Source organism: Haematobia irritans, chromosome 1 (genome assembly GCF_050003625.1).
Source record: "Haematobia irritans isolate KBUSLIRL chromosome 1, ASM5000362v1, whole genome shotgun sequence".
NCBI lineage: Eukaryota > Metazoa > Arthropoda > Insecta > Diptera > Muscidae > Haematobia > Haematobia irritans.
In genome coordinates, this window is record NC_134397.1 from 203846934 (window position 1) to 203870182 (window position 23249).

The following is a 23249-nucleotide window of genomic DNA, read 5'->3' on the forward strand; positions in this document are numbered from 1 at the left end:
GTGAACCACACCTAAACGCCTTGTTTTTTTCCGAATTTTATTTGTCATTTCTCTATTTCAGACTTACTCAATTTGAACCATGGAGAGATACGCAATCCAACAACGTGTTAAATGGTTCCAAGAAATGGCAACAGTGGATGATCAATTTTCGAAGAAAATCATCTTCAGTGATGAGTCACATTTTCACCTCAGTGGATTCGCCAATAAACAGAATTGCCGCATTTGGGCGAATGAGAATCCAAGAGTGATTGTCGAAAAACCAATGCACCCACAAAGAGTGACTGTTTGGTGCGGTTTATGGGCTGGCGGCATCATCGGGCCGTATTTGTTCCAAAATGAGGCCGGTCTGGCAGTTACTGTGAATGGTGTTCACTATCGTGAAATGATAACGAACTTTTTTTGGTCCGAATTGGAAGATATGGATGTGGACGATATGTGGTTTCAGCAGGATGGTGCCACTTGCCACACAGCTAACGAAACAATGGCTCTTTTGCGCAACAAATTCAATGGCCGTGTTATCTCACGTAATGGCGATGTCAATTGGCCTCCAAGATCATGTGATTTGACACCGTTGGACTTTTTTCTTTGGGGTTATTTGAAAGAAAATGTGTACGTCGATAAGCCAGCAACAATTCAAGAGCTAAAGGATGAGATAATTCGGCACATTAACGGCATAGAACCTCCATTATGCCTCAGCGTCATCGAAAATTTGGACCATCGGATGAAGGTGTGCCACCGAAGTCGCGGCGCCCATTTGGCCGATATTTTGTTCCATACATAATTGAGTAATACTAATATATCATAATAAAATAAAATTACAATAATTTCCTAAATAGTTTGTGTTTTATTCAAAATCAACATCGGCCCTTGAAATTTTAACCACCCTTTACAAGAAATGCAATAGAATGACAACTAAATTAAAATAGTATTGAATTAAATGAAATCTCTACAAATTAAAGTGCATTGAAAGGAAAAGAAAATGCAAAAAATAAAAAGAAATATCGAAGAATAGATACATGCAGTTTGCATACAAGAAGATGTCTCTGAAATAGAGCGCACGTATGTTCGAAAATTAATTTTAACATTTTTTTTTTGCACTCAAAACCTATTTGAAAAATTTTAGTCTTCTCGCAGAGATCGAGGCAATTACACGACAAGACAAACAACTTTTGTTCTAACAAAAAGGCGGAAAAAATTAAAATTTATTTAAGAAACAAAGTGCCCATAAGACCGTGAACTTGAAATATAAAGATAGAGACTAAATTTAAAGTTCAATTTTGTTGGTGAAAATGCAAAGAATTTTTTAATATGCCAATAGTGATGATATTTCGACAAATTTACTAATAAAAAAATTCTTTATATTAATAAAAAAAATAATCCATTTATATTTCGTAAAAAAATATATATATTGTGAGGTGTGTGTATAGATTTTAACTTTATTAAAAGTTAAAATTAAAATTATATAACTGATTTTACCTCAATAAACCTCTTGATATTCTTGTCCTCCAAGGACCCGCTATGGATTCGGATAAAGTGGTGGCTGCCATGGCCCGTTGGTGGCAGGTATAGTATTCTTTTTAATATTATTATCATTATTATTTTTTTATAGTCCACATACCCAGCCCCCAATATGTATACTCATCGAGAAACACACCCCCTTTATTTCACATTTATTTCAAATTTTACAAGAATATTTTTATTTTGAAATTGTTATATATTTTACTTTTGCATTCATGTGAAAAAGTTTATTTTAGTATATTCGTGCAAGTGATCACGTTTTCCTTCATTTGTTTTGCTACAAAAAATTTTGTATAGCCAAAAACACATAAATGCTGCAGTATTGACTCGAACCGAATCTGAAATACCCTCCACCATGGATCTTGGATGTGATCCATAGTACTCAAAAAAGTTTCGTTGGCTCCAAAGATTTTTACGGATGGAATTTATTCCGAGCTAAAGATGCTGTTTCATTAAAGTAAAGACATTTTTAGTAAGCAGTCCAGCTTTAAATCTATGTCCTATAATATTAATATTAGTTAAGATACATATCTCTATTTTGTTTGCGATATATTAACAAAGCTTTTTTAGAGCAAACAAATGTAACTATACAAAAAGTAAAACAAATTGAATGGTCAGGTACATGATTTTCCCGACCATTTAATAGTCTCAAATTCTATCATTTAAATGATAGAACATGTTTGCGGTATTTGATAACCATTCAAATGCTTATTGCCACCATACATTTTTCTCCGCTCGAAAACTATTTTTACAAAGACAAAATACATGGTTTTCGTGGCAATTACATACTCTAGATAAGCATTAAATGGATGCGGCAAATAATAGAACATGTTTGCGGCATTTGAGAACCATTTAAATGCTTATTGCCAACATATATTTTTATCCGCTCAAAAATTATTTTAAACAAGTAAGGAAAGTCTAAAGTCGGGCGGGGCCGACTATATTATACCCTGTACCACTTTGTAGATCTAAATTTTCGATACCATATCACATCTGTCAAATGTGTTGGGGGCTATATATAAAGGTTTGTCCCAAATACATACACTCGATCTGGACAGAATTTGATAGACTTCTACAAAATCTATAGACTTAAAATTTAAGTCGGCTAATGCACTAGGGTGGAACACAATGTTAGTAAAAAACAAGTCAGGAAAGTCTAAAGTCGGGCGGGGCCGACTATATTATACCCTGCACCACTTAGTAGATCTAAATTTTCGATACCATATCACATTCGTCAAACGTGTTGGGGGCTATATATAAAGGTTTGTACCAAATACATACATTTAAATACCACTCGATCTGGACAGAATTTGATAGACTACAAAATCTACAAAATCTATAGACTCAAAATTTGTGTCGGCTAATGCACTAGGGTGGAACACAATGTTAGTACAAAAAATATGGGAAGCATTTAAATCTGAAGCAATTTTAAGGAAACTTCGCAAAATTTATCGCTTGATATATATGTATTAGAAGTTTAGGAAAATTAGAGTAATTTTTACAACTTTTCGACTAAGCAGTGGCGATTTAACAAGCAAAATTTTGGTATTTTGACCATTTTTGTTGAAATCAGAAAAACATATATATGGGAGGTATATCTAAATCTGAACCGATGTCAACCAAATTTGGCATGCATAGCTACAATGCTAATTCGACTCCCTGTGCAAAATTTCAACTGAATCGGAGTTAAAAATTGGCCTCTGTGGTCATATGAGTGTAAATCGGGCGAAAGCTATATATGGGAGATATATCTAAATCTGAACCGATGTCAACCAAATTTGGCACGCATAGCTACAATGCTAATTCTACTTCCTGTGTCAAATTTCAACTAAATCGGAGTTAAGAATTGGCCTCTGTGGTCATATGAGTGTAAATCGGGCGAAAGCTATATATGGGAGATATATCTAAATCTGAACCGATTTCAACCAAATTTGGCACGCATAGCTACAATGCTAATTCTACTCCCTGTGCAAAATTACAAATAAATCGGAGTTAAAAATTGGCCTCTGTGGTCATATGAGTGTAAATCGGGCGAAAGCTATATATGGGAGATATATCTAAATCTGAACCGATTTCAACCAAATTTGGCACGTATAGCTACAATGCTAATTCTACTTCCTGTGTCAAATTTCAACTAAATCGGAGTTAAAAATTGGCCTCTGTGGTCATATGAGTGTAAATCGGGCGAAAGCTATAGATGGGAACTATATCTAAATCTGAAATGATTTCAACCAAATTTGGCACGCATAGCTACAATGCTAATTACTCCCTGTGCAAAATTTCAACTAAATCGGAGCAAAAAATTGGCCTCTGTGGTCATTTGAGTGTAAATCGGGCGAAAGCTATATATGGGAGCTATATCTAAATATGAACCGATTTCAACCAAATTTGACACGCATAGCTACAATGCTAATTCTACTCTCTGTGCAAAATTTCAACTAAATCGGAGCAAAAAAATGGCCTCTGTGGGCAAATGAGTGTAAATCGGGCGAAAGCTATATATGGGAGCTATATCTAAATCTGAACCGATTTGGCTGATATTGTGCAAGTTTTTCGAGACTCATAAAATATTCGGATGTACGGAATTTGAGGAAGATCGGTTGATATACACGCCAATTATGACCAGATCGGTGAAAAATATATATGGCAACTATATCTAAATCTGAACCGATTTTTTCCAAAATCAATAGGGATCATCTTTGAGCCGAAACAGGACCCTATACCAAATTTTAGGACAATCGGACTAAAACTGCGAGCTGTACTTTGCACACAAAAATACATCAACAGACAGACAGACGGACAGACAGACAGACAGACGGACATCGCTAAATCGACTCAGAATTTAATTCTAAGACGATCGGTATACTAAACGATGGGTCTCAGACTTTTCCTTCTTGGCGTTACATACAAATGCACAAACTTATTATACCCTGTACCACAGAAGTGATGAAGGGTATAAAAATATGGGAAACATTTAAATCTGAAGCAATTTTAAGGAAACTTCGCAAAAGGTTATTTATGATTTATCGCTTGATATATATGTATTAGAAGTTTAGGAAAATTAGAGTAATTTTTACAACTTTTCGACTAAGCAGTGGCGATTTAACAAGCAAAATGTTGGTATTTTTACCATTTTTGTCGAAATCAGAAAAACATATATATGGGAGCTATATATAAATCTGAACCGATGTCAACCAAATTTGGCACGCATAGCTACAATGCTAATTCTACTCTCTGTGCAAAATTTCAACTAAATCGGAGTTAAAAATTGGCCTCTGTGGTCATTTGAGTGTAAATCGGGCGAAAGCTATATATGGGAGCTATATCTAAATATGAACCGATTTCAACCAAATTTGGCACGCATAGCTACAATGCTAATTCTACTCCCTGTGCAAAATTTCAACTAAATCGGAGCAAAAAAATGGCCTCTGTGGGAAATGAGTGTAAATCGGGCGAAAGCTATATATGGGAGCTATATCTAAATCTGAACCGATTTGGCTGATATTGTGCAAGTTTTTCGAGACTCATAAAATATTCGGATGTACGGAATTTGAGGAAGATCGGTTGATATACACGCCAATTATGAGCAGATCGGTGAAAAATATATATGGCAGCTATATCTAAATCTGAAGGATTTTTCCCAAAATCAATAGGGATCGTCTTTGAGCCGAAACAGGACCCTATACCAAATTTTAGGACAATCGGACTAAAACTGCGAGCTGTACTTTGCACACAAAAATACATCAAAAATACAAATTCTTCAGGTGTCCCGCAAGGTAGTGTACTGTACTGTAAGCGGATATCGGAAGTCTTTCAAAAATTTTAAGGGTCCCCATTTCCAGAAAGATTGCGTAAAAAAACAAAAATGTCATAAATAAGTATATAGATATTAATTATTACAATAGTATTACATAATAGCCTTATTCTTAAATGTTGTTTTTAAATCTTATTATAAAATATATATTGATGTTATATATAAAACCAATGAAAAGTAGTTACTTCAAAAATTATTTGTGGCATATTTTTAGGAAAAACTATAAAATATCATCATCCTTTTATAGTTTACCAACGAATCGGGGGGTAAATGGGGGGGTGTTTAGCTCTAGATTACTGTTACAAATACAAAGTAAAACTGTTCTGTTCCATCGTTCCTATTACTGAGTAAAACACAATATTCAATACTCGGCATCCATAACCCTTACGCATCGGTAATGACGTTGTAATGGGATATCATTATGTTTTCGTTTACTTTGTCATGTGGATTGGGAAGTACTTGACTGCCTATGACACGTCAACGTAAAAGTAATACGGAAAATTGATCGGGAATGTGGAGTAGTTGTCTCCATAAAATCGGTAGGATGTAATCGATTTGGTAATGACGTTTTTTACCACTGGGAATTGTTATTTGTTTTGTTTATAAATGATATTTGTTCGTGTTTTCACAATTCTAAATGCCTTATTTATGCCGATGATGTCAAAATGTTTTTTAAATGTTTCTGATGTGCACGCAGAGAAGAAACATGATTGTCACAATCATATTCGAAGAGCAAAATAATATGATAGGAGCTATTTTTGCGGCGACCATGTAACATTTTAACCTGCAACCATGTTGGCTCAGTGAACATGGTTCCAAGAAAAATATAATTGTCCTCATCTAAAATGTTATTATATTGATAAAAAGAATTTTGTTTGAATGAAAATACAATGGTCACGATTTAAAATGTTATGGTATTCATTCAAAATGTTTTTCTTCTAGTTAAAAGAACATGGTCACAACCTAAAATGTTTTGATCTTTATGAAAAAACTTTTTTCATCGTCGAAAAAAGGACACCACTTGAGTAAAGAAAACACAAAATTAACTTTATTTATTTGTTTTTATTTATTTATAAACTAATTCATTGTTTGTTTGCATTTATAATGTCGTGCAAGCAAACATCACATATTTTTACACACACTATTTTATTTCAATTTCAACAATAAGTAATAATTCCATATTTACATCGTGTGCCCATCAAATGTACAAACGCAGACATCATGTAACTGCAAATAAAAATAAATTATCCATATAGCAAAATTCAGAACAAAAAACAGGTATATTTTTCAATTACACTTTCCTTTTTTGTGTTCACATAAAACCACGTGCCACTTATGAATAAATAAATTAACACAAAACACAGTAAATCCGTATTATCCGTCCATTCCAAGAAACAATCAACACGTGACTGACGCGCAAAATGAAAACCGTGTGTACCTGCTCAATGTTTTTATAAAATTCTTTTCGCTGCAAAAAAGTTAAAAAATTAAATGGTCACGAAAAAAATGTAAATGGTCTTTATGGCCATGTAATGGTTCTAGACATATCTATACTTAACCTATAAAAATACCTTTTTCCCTGTAAAAAAGTAAAAAAAATTGAATGGTCAGGTACATGATTTTCCCGACCATTTAATGGTCTCAAATTCTATCATTTAAATGATAGAACATGTTTGCGGTATTTGAGAACCATTCAAATGCTTATTGCCACCATACATTTTTCTCCGCTCGAAAACTATTTTTACAAAGACAAAATGCATGGTTTTCGCGGCAATTACATGCTCTAGATAAGCATTAAATGGATGCGGCAACCATGTCCAAACATGGTTTTTCTGTGCGTGTGAGTAGTTATCGATTGTTACAAGAGGACATTGATAGAGTGGCCTGTTGGGTGGAAGATAACAGATTACCACTCAATGTTTTGAAATGCAATTGCCTTCCGTTTACAAGAAAGAACAGTTTAATTAATGCTTCGTATTATATTAATAATGTTGCACTGCAGAAAGTTGATAGAAAAATAGATCTGGGTATTTATTTTGATCCGAAATTAGAATTTAACTCTCATATTGATTATGTTTTGCGGAAGTCTTATACGACTTTGGCATTTATTAAAAGAAATTGCAGCGAGTTTAGCAATCCCTATACTCTTAAAGTTTTGTATTCTGCATCTGTGCGCTTTAAGCTTGAGTATGCGTCTATAGTGTGGAATCCTGTTTATAACACTCACATTGATAGAATTGAAAGACTTCAGAAGAAATTTATTAAATTTGCGCTCAGGAATATTAATTTTGCAGATCCTCTTCCAATATATGAGACACGTTGTAGACTTATACATTTGGAAACGTTGGCGAATAGACGAGCTAAAAGTTCTGTAATGTTCTTATATAACTTGATCAATGGAAAAATAGATTGCCCTCTTCTTCTAAGTAAAATTGCTTTTAATGTCCCAGTCAGACAACTGCGTTGTCATGAATACTTTAAAATTTATCTTCATAGATGTAACTATGCATGTAATGAACCATTGATTAGATCTTTAAAGGAATTTAATGTTTTGAATTCTAAATGTGAAATTGATTTTTCATTTCCTTTGAATATGTTTGTAAATATTTTAGATTTATATTACTTTTAGGTTAAGCAAGTCTGTAAGGGTCAATGCCCATAGACATAAATAAATAAAACATAAAACATCAACAGACAGACAGACGGACAGACAGACAGACAGAGAGACGGACATCGCTAAATCGACTCAGAATTTAATTCTAAGACGATCGGTATACTAAACGATGGGTCTCAGACTTTTCCTTCTTGGCGTTACATACAAATGCACAAACTTATTATACCCTGTACCACAGTAGTGGTGAAGGGTATAAATATTGACAACAAAAACATCCATCAATCAATATTCACTTCCGATTCCTAATTTCAATTCCTATGTCAAAGAAATTTTTCACATTTAAGATGCCACGATTATATGTATGTGGACTTTACCCCCTAAGTAATTTAGTCATAGATCAAGTTCAGTACACAAGTGAGAACAATCAAAACAAAACATTTCAATACAAATATGGTACAAAAGAAGATATTGCAGATTACAGTCAATGAAAAAAAAATAAATAAAATAAAATAAAAACAAACACAAGAGAATAGAACCGAAGAAACTCAGAATGTAATTATGGTCTTAAAATAAGTGGAATATTTTGGCACGCAGCACGTGCTCATAGACGCCAAATGGCTAAACTGTATCCAATCTATTCGTAATCGAAGGAATTTCCTACTATTTTTGTTCCTTTTTTAAGAGCAACAAAAATAAACCAAAATTGTTTATCTTATTTTAGGATTTATTGTGTATTTATCATAAGCTTAGTGAATAAGTTGAGTCAGTTATTTACAATTAATTACCAGCAAATAAAAAAAAAAACATGGAAGTTCTTCCAAAGGCACAACTTTAAAAGCACTTCCAAAAATGTTCTCCCCCAAGATAAACTTTATTTTAAATACACAGGAAGTTCTTTTAATTCAATTTCTTTCATATTTTTAATAGGAAATTTAAAATTTTTTTCAATGAGTTAAAAACTGTTTAACAATAAAAATAGGTTAACGGTCTGGCACATAGATGGCGTCGCTAGTATTAAATGCATATTATTTTTATATAGTACCAACCTTCAAATGATTCGTGTCAAAATTTGACGTCTGTAAGTCAATTAGTTTTTGAGATAGAGCGTCTTTTGTGAAGCAACTTTTGTTATTGCGAAAAAAAGTGTTTTGATAAAATACTGTTTTCTGAAGGGAAAAAATGCGGTGGAAGCAAAAACTTGGCTTGATAATGAGTTTCCGGACTCTGCCCCAAGGAAATCAACAATAATTGATTGGTATGCAAAATTCAAGCGTGGTGAAATGACCACGGAGGGCGGTGAACGCAGTGGATGCCCGAAAGAGGTGGTTACCGACGAAAACATAAAAAAAATCCACAAAATGATTTTGAATGACCGTAAAATGAAGTTAATCGAGCAGAGCAGAGGCCTTAAAGATATCAAAGGAACGTGTTGGTCATATCATTCATCAATATTTGGATATGCGTAAGCTCTGTGCAAAATGGGTGCCGCGCGAGCTCACATTTGACCAAAAACAACAACGTGTTGATGACTCTGAGCGGTGTTTGCAGCTGTTAACTCGTAATACACCCGAGTTTTTCCGTCGATATGTGACAATGCATGAAACATGGCTCCATGAGTCCAATCGACAGTCGGCTGAGAGGACAGCGACCGGTAAACCGTCTCCGAAGCGTGGAAAGACTCAAAAGTCCGCTGGCAAAGTAATGGCCCCTGTTTTTTGGGATTCACATGGAATACTTTTTATCGATTATCTTGAGAAGGGAAAAACCATAAACAGTGACTATTATACGGCGTTATTGGAGTGTTTGAAGGTCGAAATCGCGGCAAAACGGTCCCATATGAAGAAGAAAAAAGTGTTGTTCCACCAACACAACGCACCGTGCCACAAGTCATTGAGAACGATGCCAAAAATTCATGAATTGGGCTTCGAATTGCTTCCCCACCCTCCGTATTCTCCAGATCTGGCCCCCAGCGACTTTTTCTTGTTCTCAGACCCTCAAAAGGATGCTCGCAGGGAAAAAATTTGGCTGCAATGAAGAGGTGATCGCCGAAACTGAGGCCTATTTTGAGGCAAAGGAGTACTACCAAAATGGTATCAAAAAATTGGAAGGTCGTTATAATCGTTGGATCGCTCTTGAAGGGAACTATGTTGAATAATAAAAACGAATTTTGTCAAAAAAAAGTGTTTTTCTTTGTTAGACCGGCTGATAAGTCAGCCAACCTGTTAAGCGAAAAATGTTCATTGTGTTAATGAATCCCAACGTTAATATTGAAACAATGTACAAATTCGTTAAAGCAACGATTGATTTCGTTATACTCATATCATAAATTTCGTTGACACCAACCGTTAATAGTACAATTCTTTTTTTTCGGCGTATTAACTTCAAATGCTTACAGTTTTAAGTAATACGATATTCTTTTTTTTTTTTAATTTTCAGACTGTTAGTCAAGAAGAACGTGATCTCGCCGCAAGGAATCCTATGTTATATGATCCACTACAAGATGGCAATACTTGTAGAACATCGAAGAAAATGCAATATTTTGCAGCTTTTGTGGGTAAATTAAATAATCGTTTTTTTTTTAATAAAATGTAAAATAAAATAATTCTTTCGGTTGTGCCTTGTTTACAGTGTGCTTGGGAGCTGTCTCTGCAGGTACGGCTTTGGCATGGACATCACCAGTTCTACCACAGATAAGTGTGGATCCAAATGCTAACACAACTACGAGCAATGCTACCGATGGATCTCATGGATTACAATTGACATTAAATCAGCGTAAGTAAAATTTTGTCAATACAAGTAAATAAACTATTTTATATTCTACAAAAATATCTGCATTAATTTGCATAGTTAGGGTTTATGGTAGAGCGAAAAAAATTATTACGTGAGTTGAAGATTACGCAACCTACATTTTAGGATGCGAAATTAACAAAATATTAAGGAAAAATTTCTTTAAAATAATGAAATATTAATTACACAGAAAAAAAAATTCACGAAAAATTTCCCAATTAAAATTTTAATTGAGTTTTAAAAAATATTCAATTAAAAATTTAATTGAATCAACAAACTTTTTAATTGAGACAAAAATCAATCACAAAAATTAATAGTATCAATTAATTTTTAATTGACCTTCAATTAATTTTTTAATTGGATCAATTAATTTTTAATAGACCTTCAATTAATTTTTTAATTGATACTATCATTTCTTTGATTGAAGACGTTTCAATTAAAACATTAATTGGATCAATTAATTTCGTGATTGAATCAGAAAAAAACTTTTTTGTGTGTAAAATAAAGTTTATAATCTTTGCTTCAAAGTTTTTTTTTTATACCCTGCGCCACACTGTGGAACAGGGTATTATAAGTTAGTGCATATGTTTGTAACACCCAGAAGGAGACGAGATAGACACATGGTGTCTTTGGCAATAATGCTCAGGGTGGGTCCCTGAGTCGATATAACCATGTCCGTCTGTCCGTCCGTCCGTCCGTCTGTCTGTGAACACATTTTTGTGATCAAAGTCTAGGTCGCAATTTAAGTCCAATCGCCTTCAAATTTGGCACATGTTCCCAATTTGGGTCAGAATAGAACCCTATTGATTTTGGAAGAAATCGGTTCAGATTTAGATATAGCTCCCATATATATCTTTCGCCCGATATGCACTAATATGGTCCTAAAAGCCAGAGTTTTGGCCCAATTTGGTTGAAATTTTGCACAGAAAGTAGATAGTAAACATTAGAGAAGTTTCCTTGAAATTACTTCAGATTTAAACGTTTCCCATATTTTTTTGCTGAGTGATATAGATTTTATAGAAGTCTATCAAATTCTGTCCAGATCGAGTGATATTTAAATGTATGTATTTAGGAAAACCTTTATATATTGCCCCAACACATTTGACGGATGTGATATGGTATCAAAAATTTTGATCTACAAAGTGGTGCAGGGTATAATATAGTCGGCCCCGCCCGACTTTAGACTTTCCTTACTTGTTTTTTTTTTTTTTTTTTTTTTTTTTTAATTTAGGACACAAATTTTGTTAATTTGCGTCCCTCCGTTAAAGTCGCATGTCTTTGGCAAAAAGGCTAATTTTCCTTAAAGTAAAGAAACACATTTTTGGTTTAAAGAAATTGTCCTTAAATTAACTGAAACATTGAAACTTTAGATTTAAGATAAAAACGCTTCAAATATAGTCTAACACTTATTTTGAGGATTTAGCGTATTTGGTTTAAGGTATTTTTTTGAAATTAAGAAAACATTCTTTACTTTGAAGTATCTGTTATAATTTGGATTTTTAAACTGGCATTTGTTTGTACGTGAGATATGTATCCTAATTTCAATTTTATTGGTCCTAGATTTAAAGCCAGATAGGTCGCTAAAAAATGTCTTTATTTTAAAGAAGCCACATCTTTGGCTCGGAATCATTACCAAAATCCTTAAGGGAAGGTCAAAATCTTTGGATCCAAGTAAACTTGCTTTTTGAGTGTAAGTAACTAAATATTAGAGAAGCAAAAACATTATAAACAACGTTTAAAGTTTTAATTTTTAAATGATTACGCGAGAGTGCGCTCTGAAAAAATGTCTTGTAATGCCCAAGATTTTATTTTAAATGTTACTGTTTTGAAATTTCAAATATATTTTAATTTTCCTTAAATGATTTTGAATGACCGTAAAATGAAGTTGATCGAGCAGAGCAGAGGCCTTAAAGATATCACAGGAACGTGTTGGTCATATCATTCATCAATATTTGGATATGCGGAAGCTCTGTGCAAAATGGGTGCCGCGCGAGCTCACATTTGACCAAAAACAACAACGTGTTGATGATTCTGAGCGGTGTTTGCAGCTGTTAGCTCGTAATACACCCGAGTTTTTCCGTCGATATGTGACAATAGATTAAACACGGCTCCATCACTACACTCCTGAGTCCAATCGACAGTCGGCTGAGTGGACAGCGACCGGTGAACCGTCTCCGAAGCGTGGAAAGACTCAAAAGTCCGCTGGCAAAGTAATGGCCTCTGTTTTTTGGGATTCGCATGGAATAATTTTTATCGATTATCTTGAGTAGGGAAAAACCATCAACAGAGACTATTATATGGCGTTATTGGAGCGTTTGAAGGTCGAAATCGCGGCAAAACGGCCCCATATGAAGAAGAAAAAAGTGTTGTTCCACCAAGACAACGCACCGTGCCACAAGTCATTGAGAACGATGGCAAAAATTCATGAATTGGGCTTCGAATTGCTTCCCCACCAACCGTATTCTCCAGATCTGGCCCCCAGTGACTTTTTCTTGTTCTAAGACCTCAAAAGGATGCTCGCAGGGAAAAAATTTGGCTGCAATGAAGAGGTGATCGCCGAAACTGAGGCCTATTTTGAGGCAAAACCGAAGGAGTACTACCAAAATGGTATCAAAAAATTGGAAGGTCGTTTCGTTGCATCGCTCTTGAAGGGAACTATGTTGAATAATAAAAACGAATTTTGACAAAAAAATGTGTTTTTCTTTGTTAGACCGGGGACTTATCAGCCAACCTGTTATAGCCCCCATATAGGTTAGGTTAGGTGGCAGCCCGATGTATCAGGCTCACTTAGATTATTCAGTCCATTACGATACCACATTGGTGAACTTCTCTCTTATCACTGAGTGCTGCCCGATTCCATCTTAAGCTCAATGACAAGGGACCTCCTTTTTATAGCCGAGTCCGAAGGGCGTTCCACATTGCAGTGAACCCACTTGGAGAAGTTTGAGACCCTCAGAAATGTCACCAGCATTACTGAGGTGGGATAATCCACCGCTGAAAAACTTTTTGGTGTTCGGTCGAATCAGGAATCGAACCCACGACCTTGTGTATGCAAGGTGTGCATGCTAACCATTGCACCACAGTGGCTCCCTTCAAGAAATATTGCGAATTTTTCAAAATATTTTAATTCAAACGTTACAGAAAAGGATTAGGAAGTATTAAAAATAAAATTTTCACTACTTTTTTGGCGAAAAAAAAAATTAAGAAGTTAAAAAGTTTCCTAAATTCGAATTTATCATAAAATAATTCATAATACACCTAGACCTCGCTTTGCGTTCCAAAAAACACGACGCAAACTGAAACGACGCAAAGTGAATTATGAGTTTGTATGCAAACTATGCAAATATTGGAGATAGATAATAACGCAACTTTGAAAATCTAACGACGCAAAGTGAAAAATAAAATTGGCCTTAAGATTAAGCAACCTAAATTTAAGGATACTCGATTTACACAATGTTAAGGACAGATTTTTCAAAATAAATAATGTTGCAATAATATCCCAGCAAAAATATTTGGAAGTACTTCTAAAGGTACAACTTTAAAACCACTTCCAAAAATGTTCTTCCAAATATGATCTTTATTTTAACTACTCAGGAAGTTCTTTTAATTCAATTTTTTTACAACTCGCTTTTTTTCATATTTGTAAAGGGTAATTGTAGCTTTTTTTGTTTCAAATATGTTAAAAACAGAGTAAGGATTAATAAAATGGTACAAATTATTTAAATTTTGTAGAAAACATTTCTAAATTTATTCTAGAAAAATTACGAAATTTTAAAAATATTTGAGGTCAAGGGTTTCAGACGAGCGTCAGAATGCATTAAAAATCATAAAAAATTATAAAAATTAATTATTTGTCAAACTATCACAAAATTTTTTCATTCATATCCAAAACACTGAATTCACGTCCCATCTTTAAAGTTTCAGGTCTTTGATTTAAAGAAATAATCATTAAAGATATTGTAAATTCACTATTAACTTTTTAAAACATGACCATACAAAATTTTGTAAGTGTCATCCATTGATTACCAAGTGTATCAACGATGAGTAAGTCTTCTAGTTATCTAGTGATTGTTCCTAACTAGTAAACTTGTTTACTCTCAAATGTTATTGCGAATCAAGTTTACAAATCAATACAACTTGAAGAATTTTAACTAACTCAATTACATTGACAAGAGGTTTATTTACCTAAGAAATAGAGGGAATCACTACTTAGTTACTAGTTACGTTTTCATTATGTCAATGGGCGAGATAAGCTTGTTAAGTTATATGAAGTGCTGATATGTTAATGACATTGTCCTTTATTCAATTGATATCCTTGAAATAAAGGACAGTAGTGAGTACTTGTGAGAGACTACACTTAAAAAAGTTTACTTGGATCCAAAGATGTTGACCTAAGACTTTAAGGATTTATGTATTGAGCCAAAGAATCGGGTTCTTTAAAATAAGGAAATGTTTTTGCGACCTTTAAATCTAGGATCTATAAAATTAAAATTAGGATACAGATCTCAGATTTATCGAATATTCATTCTATTTTTCCGGTATATTAATAAACCTATTCACGTACAAACATATGCCAGTTTAAAAATCCAAATTATAACGGATACTTCGAAGTAAAAAATATTTTCTTAATTCCAAAAAAAAAAAAAAAACTTTAAACCAAAGTTGCTAAATCCTCTAAATAAGTCTTAGACTATATTTGAAGCGTTTTTATCTTAAATCTAAAGATTCAATATTTCAATTGATTTAAGGACGATTTCTTTAAATCAACAAGTATATACGGCAGTAAGTTCAGCCAGGCCGAAGAATAATAGAATCGCATGGGCCATAACATCAACATAATGTTGGGCGTGAGATTTTAGTCATTGCGGTTTACGTTGTTTTAGTGCCATCTAAGGATGTTATCCTGATCGAGATGGAAAACAAGTATATACGGCCGTAAGTTCAGCCAGGCCGAAGCTTATGTACCCTCCACCATGGATTGCGTAGAAACTTCTACGAAAGACTGTCATCCACAATCGAATTACTTGGGTTGTGGTATCTTAAAACTTCTTAACATCGTTTTCTAAATTGTGATTTAGTCCATACGTGGTATATACTAGACAAAAAAGGTATGTTTAGGTAAGTCTACAAATAATCACGAATCGATATGGACTTTTGCACGTACGTAGAGACCCAGAATTAAAATATGAGGGTCGCTTATATTGGGGCTATATACAATTATGAACTTGATATGGACCAATTTTTGTGTGATTGGGGATCGATTTATCTGAGGGATATATATAACTATAGACCGATATGGGCCTAGTTAGGCATGGTTATTAATGGCCATATACTAGCACAATGTACCAAATTTCAACTGACTCGGATGAAATTTGCTCCTCCAAGAGGCTCCAAAACCAAACCTCGGGATCGGTTTATATGGGGGCTATAAATGATTATGGACTGATATGGACCACTTTTGGCATGGTTGTTGGATACCATATACTAACATCACGTACCAAATTTCAACCGAATCGGATAAATTTTGACCTCTCCGGAGGTCAAATGTGGGGATAGGTTTATATGGGGACTATATACAATTATGGACCGATTTCGACCAATTTTTGCATGGGTGTTTGAGGCCATATTTTAACACCTCGTACTAAATTTCAACTGCATCAGATGCATTTTGGTCTTCCAAGAGGTTCCGGAGGTCAAATCTGGGGATTGGTTTATATGGGGGCTATATATGCATCGATGTGGATGAATTTTTGCAAGGTTGTTAGAGATCATATGCTGACACCATGTGCCAAATTTCAGCCGGATCGGATGAAATTTGCTTCTCTTAGAGGCTCCGCAAGCCAAATTTGGGGGTCCGTTTATATGGGGGCTATACGTAAAAGTGGACCGATATAGCCCATTTGCAATACCATTCGACCAACATCAATAACAACTACTTGTGCCTGTAACACATCGAAATATTGCTCTAAGACCCCATAAAGTATATATATTCTGGGTCGTGGTGAAATTCTGAGTAAATCTGAGCATGTCCGTCCGTCTGTTGAAATTACGCTAACTTCCTAACGAAACAAGCTATCGATTTGAAACTTGGCACAATTAGTTGTAATTGATGTAGGTCGGATGGTATTGCAAATAGGCCATATCGGTCACTTTTACGTATAGCCCCCATATAAACGGACCCCCAAATTTGGCTTGCGGGTCCTGTAAGAGGAGCAAATTTCATCAGATCCGGCTGAAATTTTGTACATGGTGTTAGTATATGGTCTCTAACAACCATGCAAAAATTGGTCCACATCGGCCCGTAGTTATATATAGCCCCCATATAAACCGATCCCCCGATTTGGCTTGCGGAGCCTCTAAGAGAAGCAAATTTCATCCGATTCGGCTGAAATTTGGTACATGGTATTACTATATGTTCTCTAATGACCATGCAAAAATTGGTCCAAATCGGTCCATAATTATATATAGCCCCCATATAAACCGATCCCCCGATTTAGTTTGCGGAGCCTCTAAGAGAAGCAAATTTCATCCGATCCGGCTGAAATTTGGTACATGGTGTTAGTATATGGTCTCTAATGACCATGCAAAAATTGGTTCACATATAGCCTTTATATAAACCGATCCCCCGATTTGGTTTGCGGAGCCTCTAAGAGAAGCAAATTTCATCCGATCCGGCTGAAATTTTGTACATGGTGTTAGTATATGGTCTCTAATGACCATGCAAAAATTGGTTCACATTTGCGTGACTCACGCTGGCGGCAACGGCGTGAATGTGCGTGATTAACCAACCAAATGTCGTGCGGGAGCGTGAGTCACGAAAATAATATCTTCGTGAGTGTGCGTGAGTACGAATTTCGGAAAAACACGCTCACGAAAATAATCCCGCTGACGAACATAAAATGCTTACGATTTGAATTCATTTATAATTTTAGTGACATCCTAGGTGGTAAGATTTTTATAACGCAACCGATTTTAACCATACTCATGTTTTCAGTCAGATTCTAAAGGTAAATCACTCATAAAATTATTCGTGAGTCACGACATTTTTCTTGAGTCACGATATTTTTCGTGAGTCACGACATTTTAAAGATCTTCGTGCGTGAGTGTGCGTGAGTACAAATTTTCTTTTCGTGAGCGTGCGTGAGCGTGAGTCCTACCAAAATATATCGTGCGTGAGTGTGCGTGAATAATATTTCTCCGTCGTGAGTGTGCGTGAGCGTGAGCGTGAGCAAAATATTACTCACGTGCACACCTCTACTCCGGAGCCCCTTGGAAGAGCAAAATTCATCCGATTCGGGTGAAATTTGGTACGTGATGTTAGTATATGGTGTCCAACAACCATGCAGGAATTTGTTCATATCATTCCATAATTATATATAGCCCCCATATAAACCGATCCCCAGATTTGACCTCTGATGCCTTTTGGAGAAGCAAATTTCATCCGATCTTGTTGAAATTTGGTACGTGGTGATAGTATATGATATTTAACAACCATGCCAAAAGTGGTCCATATCAGTCCATAATCATATATAGCCCCCATATAAACCGATCCCGAGTTTTTTGGAGTCTCTTGGAGGAGCAAATTTCATCCGAGTCAGTTGAAATTTCGTACATTGTGCTAGCATATGGCCGTTTACAACCATGCCTAACTAGGTCCATATCGGTCTATAGTTATATATAGCCCTCATATAAATCGATCCCCAATCACAGAAAAATTGGTCTACATCAAGTTCATAATTCTATATAGCCCCCATATAAGCGACCCCCATATTTCAATTCTGGCTCTCTACGTACCGTGCAAAAGTTCATGTCGACTCGTAATTATTTGTAGACTTACCTATGCATAACTTTTTGTCTAATATATACCACGTATGGACTAACTCACAATTTAGAAAACGATGTTAAGAAGTTTTAAGATACCACAACCCAAGTAATTCGATTGTGGATGACAGTCTTTCGTATAAGTTTCTACGCAATCCATGGTGGAGGGTACATAAGATTCGGCCAGGCCGAACTTACGGCCGTATATGCTTGTTTATATTTATTTTCATAATTTATTATGATTGTAAATCTTGTAATAAATAAATAAATAATAATTTCAATAAATTGTATCTTTATTTCAGAAACCTGGGTTAGTTCTTTATTAGCCATTGGGGCATTTCTAGGAGCTCTACCAACAGGTGAGACAAAAAATATGGTTTATTTAAAATAATCTTTTTAATACAATCTTTTCCCAGGTTATATTGCTGATGCTATTGGTCGGCGCTATACGGCTATGATTATGGATGTCCCCTTTGTTTTAGCATGGACAGCAACAATTTTTGCTAATTCAGCTGCTGTTCTTTATTTTGCCCGATTCACAATTGGTACGAATGAAACAAAAAAAAAATGCAAAAATACAATAATTTATTATGGAGTTTCTCCTTTTTATTAGGATTGGCCACTGGTAGTTTTTGTGTTGTTGCTCCCATGTATATATCGGAAATTGCCGAAAGCAGTATACGAGGCACTTTGGGTACTCTCTTCCAATTGACTTTATCGATTGGCATCCTTTTGGTTTACATTATTGGATCAATGGTTACATGGACTACATTGAGTGTTTTGTGCCTAACTGTACCAATAGCATTGTTTGCAGGCATGATGTTTTTACCAGAGACTCCTACATATCTTTTGAAAAAGGTAAGCTAAAGTAAAAATTAGAGCATTGCATGAGAACATTCATTCATAGCGCACACAACCGCACTCATGAAACGGTTCGAGAAGACTGAATAATCTTCGTTGATCGAATGAATAGAATGAGAACACTGGCTTGATCGAATCAGTTCGAATGAATGTAAATGTATGAATGAGACATGGTTTGAATCACACCCAATAATTCAGTATCGAGTGAATGTTGTTGTGACGTCACATCATTGAAGTTGTGCATTTGTTTCGATTCTCGGTCGCAAGCAAACATTCGATTGCATTAGTGAAACGGGATAATCGAGATTACTCGAACATTTAGCGGGAGTTTCGGGAATTTGCAAAGTTCTCGAGTATGTTATGACAAAAAATGGAATCATGCTTAATGAGAAAAGAAGTCATACAGTTTGTGTTTCTTTAGATATAAGTGTGTAATTAATAGTCAAGCTTATTGACGATAAAATGAGTAATTCTAACAAGGTAAATGTTTAAATTTGTTATGTTTTTATATGTAACTAGCAAAAGTAAATTTATTTTTGTATTTTTTGTCTGTTTTTTATACCATCCACCATAGGAAGGGGGTATATTAAGTTTGTCATTCCATTTGTAATACATCGAAATATTGCTCTAAGACCCCATAAAGTATATATATTCTGGGTCGCGGTGAAATTCTGAGTCGATCTACGCATGTCCGTCCGACCGTCTGTTGACATCACGCTAACTTCCGAACGAAACAAGCTATCGACTTGAAACTTGGCATAAGTAGTTGTCATTGATGTAGGTCGGATGGTATTGCAAACGGGCCATATTTTATCAAAATTTTATTTGTATAGAAAATTGTATCAACATTGTATTTCTATAGAAAATTTTATCAAAATTTTATTTCTATAGAAAACTTTGTGAAAATTTTATTTCTATAAAAATTTTCATCAAAATTTCTATCTATAATCTATCTATCTATAAAAAATGTTGTCATAATTTTATTTCTATAGAAAATTTGTCAAAATTTTATTTCTATAGAAAAAGTTGTTAACATCTATAAAAAAATTTATCAAAATTCTATTTCTATAGAAAATTCTATCAAAATTGTATTTCTATAGAAAATTTTGTCACAATTTTATTTCTGTAGAAAATTTTGTCAACATTATATTTGTATAGTTCGGTTTGAGGTCATATGAATAAAAACAGATGTTGTTGTTTTTTTGAGTTGTATTTTTATTTAGTATTATCCAATATTTCGAAACATCTCCGATGTTCGTCTTCAGGGAAATTTTTTTAGAAGTAAAGAACAATGAACTTATTCGCAAACGAGTAAATCTATAAAAAAATGTTATTTCTATAGAAAATTATTAACATTTTATTTCTATAGAAATTTAATCAAAATTTTATTTCTATAGAAAATTTGGTCAAAATTTTATTTCTCTAGAAAATTGTATCAACATTTTATTTCTATAAAAAATTTTGTGAACATTTTATTTCAATAGAAAATTTTGTCGACATTTTATTTCTAATGAAAATTTTGTCAAAATTTTATTTCTATAGGAAAAGGAAAAATGTTTCATTTCCTTTAAATACGAATGCCCCTTATTTTTTATACGAAAAAGTGAATTGCATTTTTAACGATTACTTACTATAATGCCCAAAAATATCATCCCAAATGTTTCTCCTAAAAACTAGAGCAATATTTTGTTTTGCTGTTAATGCCTTTTTACATAGAAATGCAGAAGGTTTTTTCCACTTTATGTTATTTTTTTTTTTTACTTCATACACAAGCGCCTTTCCATCAACTTACAACTAAAGAAACGTACAATACATATAAAAGTTGTTGTTATTGTTACTACGTGAGGGCAAAAAAAGAGTCGAAATCCTCGATTCCTTCACTTTGTTTTCGAAAACAATTTGACTCGTTGTGTTTGATCCCGAAGACTGAAGTTGTTTGATTGACCGTTTCATACAACACAAACGAGAACGAGTTATGGTTGTATTCGAACTTACAAACATCGGTCCAAACGGGAACGACTACAAATCTCTACCTTACTTGTTGGGCTTCGAGATGGTCTCGAACACAAGAATATATGACCGATGCAATGCTCTAGTAAAAATAAATTGGGGTTCCAAACTAAACATAGGCAGTAAATCAATTTGGTAAATCAAGCTCACGCAAATACTTGCTGTCACTGACGAACATTCTCACTCTAACGAACATACTCAAGATCTTTCTTTCTCTCTCTCTCTCTCTCTCTCTCTCTCTCACTCTCTCTATTCTCTTTTTTACTTTCAGGGACGTCGTGGTGATGCTGCCCTTGCTCTGAAATGGTTATGGGGTCGTCATTGTGACTCACGCAGTGCCATTCAACAAATCCAAAGTGAATTGGATCAGGCCGGTGGTAATGCTTCATTCTCCGATGTCTTTTGTATACGTTCGGCTCGCAATGGATTAATTATCTCAATGTTGCTGATGTTCTTTCAACAGTTCTCTGGAGTTAATGCTGTCATCTTTTACACTGTACCCATATTCAAATCAGCTGGTAGTACCTTAGATCCATCCATATGTTCCATTATAGTTGGTTTCGTTCAAGTTGTTATGACTTTCACCTCCTCTCTATTGATAGAGAGAGCTGGTCGTAAGTCTTTATTGCTATTCAGTAGTACAATAATGACAATCTGTTTGGCCATATTGGGAGCCTATTTCGATATGAAAGATGAGGGTAAAGATGTCTCCTCCATAGGTTGGCTACCATTGGTATGTGTCGTTTTGTATATGATTACCTTTTCAGTGGGCTATGGTCCCATACCATGGCTTATGATGGGTGAATTATTTTTACCCGATGTTAAGGCCACAGCTGTGGCTTTAACCGTTATGTCCAATTGGTTTTGTGTCTTTTTGGTAACCAAAACATTTGGTTCAATGATTACGGTATGGGGTTCGGATATGACATTTTGGTTCTTTGCCATTTGTATGCTTGTGGCTACCCTGTATGTGGCTTTTATGGTATTGGAGACAAAGGGCAAGAGTGCCTCACAGATACAAACATGGTTAGATGGTAAATAGAATGGGAATTGAGTTTTGTTTTGAGGGTTATTTTTCGTGGAGACTTTATTTTTTTTACATATTTATAAGTTTAGACAATTTTTTTAATATTGGTTTAGATTATAAACTAAATTTTGTTGAAATTCACATTTTATAGTAAATTTCGTCCAAATTCATATTTTAAAGTAAATTTTTTCGAAATACAATTCCTATAGTAAATTTCACCAAAATTCAATTTTTATGGTAAATTTCGTCGAAGTTCAATTTTTTATAGTAAATTTCGCCGAAATTTGTATCTTTTATAAATTTTGTCGAAATTCTCTTTTTATAGAAAATTTTGCCAAACTTGACTGTTTATAGCAAATTTTTTCGAAATTCGTGTTTTATTGTAAATATCGTCGATATTCAATTTTTATAGTAATTTAGTCGAAATTCAATTCTTGTAGTAAATTTCGTAGAAATTCAATTTTTTATAGTAAATTTAGTCGAAATTCGTGTTTTATTTTTTTTGTAGTAAATTTCTCCAAAATTAAGTTTTCTAGTAAATTTTGGAGAAATCGATTTTTTTATATAAATTTCATCGAAATTTACCTTTTTTAGTAAATTTGGTCGAAAATCACTTTTTATAGTAAATTTCGTGAACATTTTCCTTTTATAGTAAAATTCGTAGGAAATCACTTTTAATAGTAAATTTCGCCGAAATTTGTATCTTTTATAAATTTTGTCGAAATTCTCTTTTTATAGAAAATTTTGCCAAACTTGACTGTTTATAGCAAATTTTTTCGAAATTCGTGTTTTATTGT

At 34.2% G+C, this 23249-nt stretch overlaps 1 protein-coding gene across 1 annotated transcript; it reads left to right on the top strand.

Annotated features, from left to right (window-relative positions):
* The first annotated feature begins 1352 nt into the window (after window positions 1-1352).
* LOC142222459 (facilitated trehalose transporter Tret1-2 homolog) lies at window positions 1353-22669 on the top strand. The gene is made up of 7 exons (XM_075292614.1): window positions 1353-1563; window positions 10383-10500; window positions 10575-10718; window positions 18857-18913; window positions 18971-19099; window positions 19168-19412; window positions 21697-22669. The coding sequence occupies exons 1-7, from the start codon at window positions 1519-1521 to the stop codon at window positions 22465-22467; spliced, it is 1509 nt and encodes a 502-aa protein (XP_075148729.1). The 5' UTR covers window positions 1353-1518; the 3' UTR covers window positions 22468-22669.
* The last annotated feature ends 580 nt before the right edge of the window (window positions 22670-23249 follow it).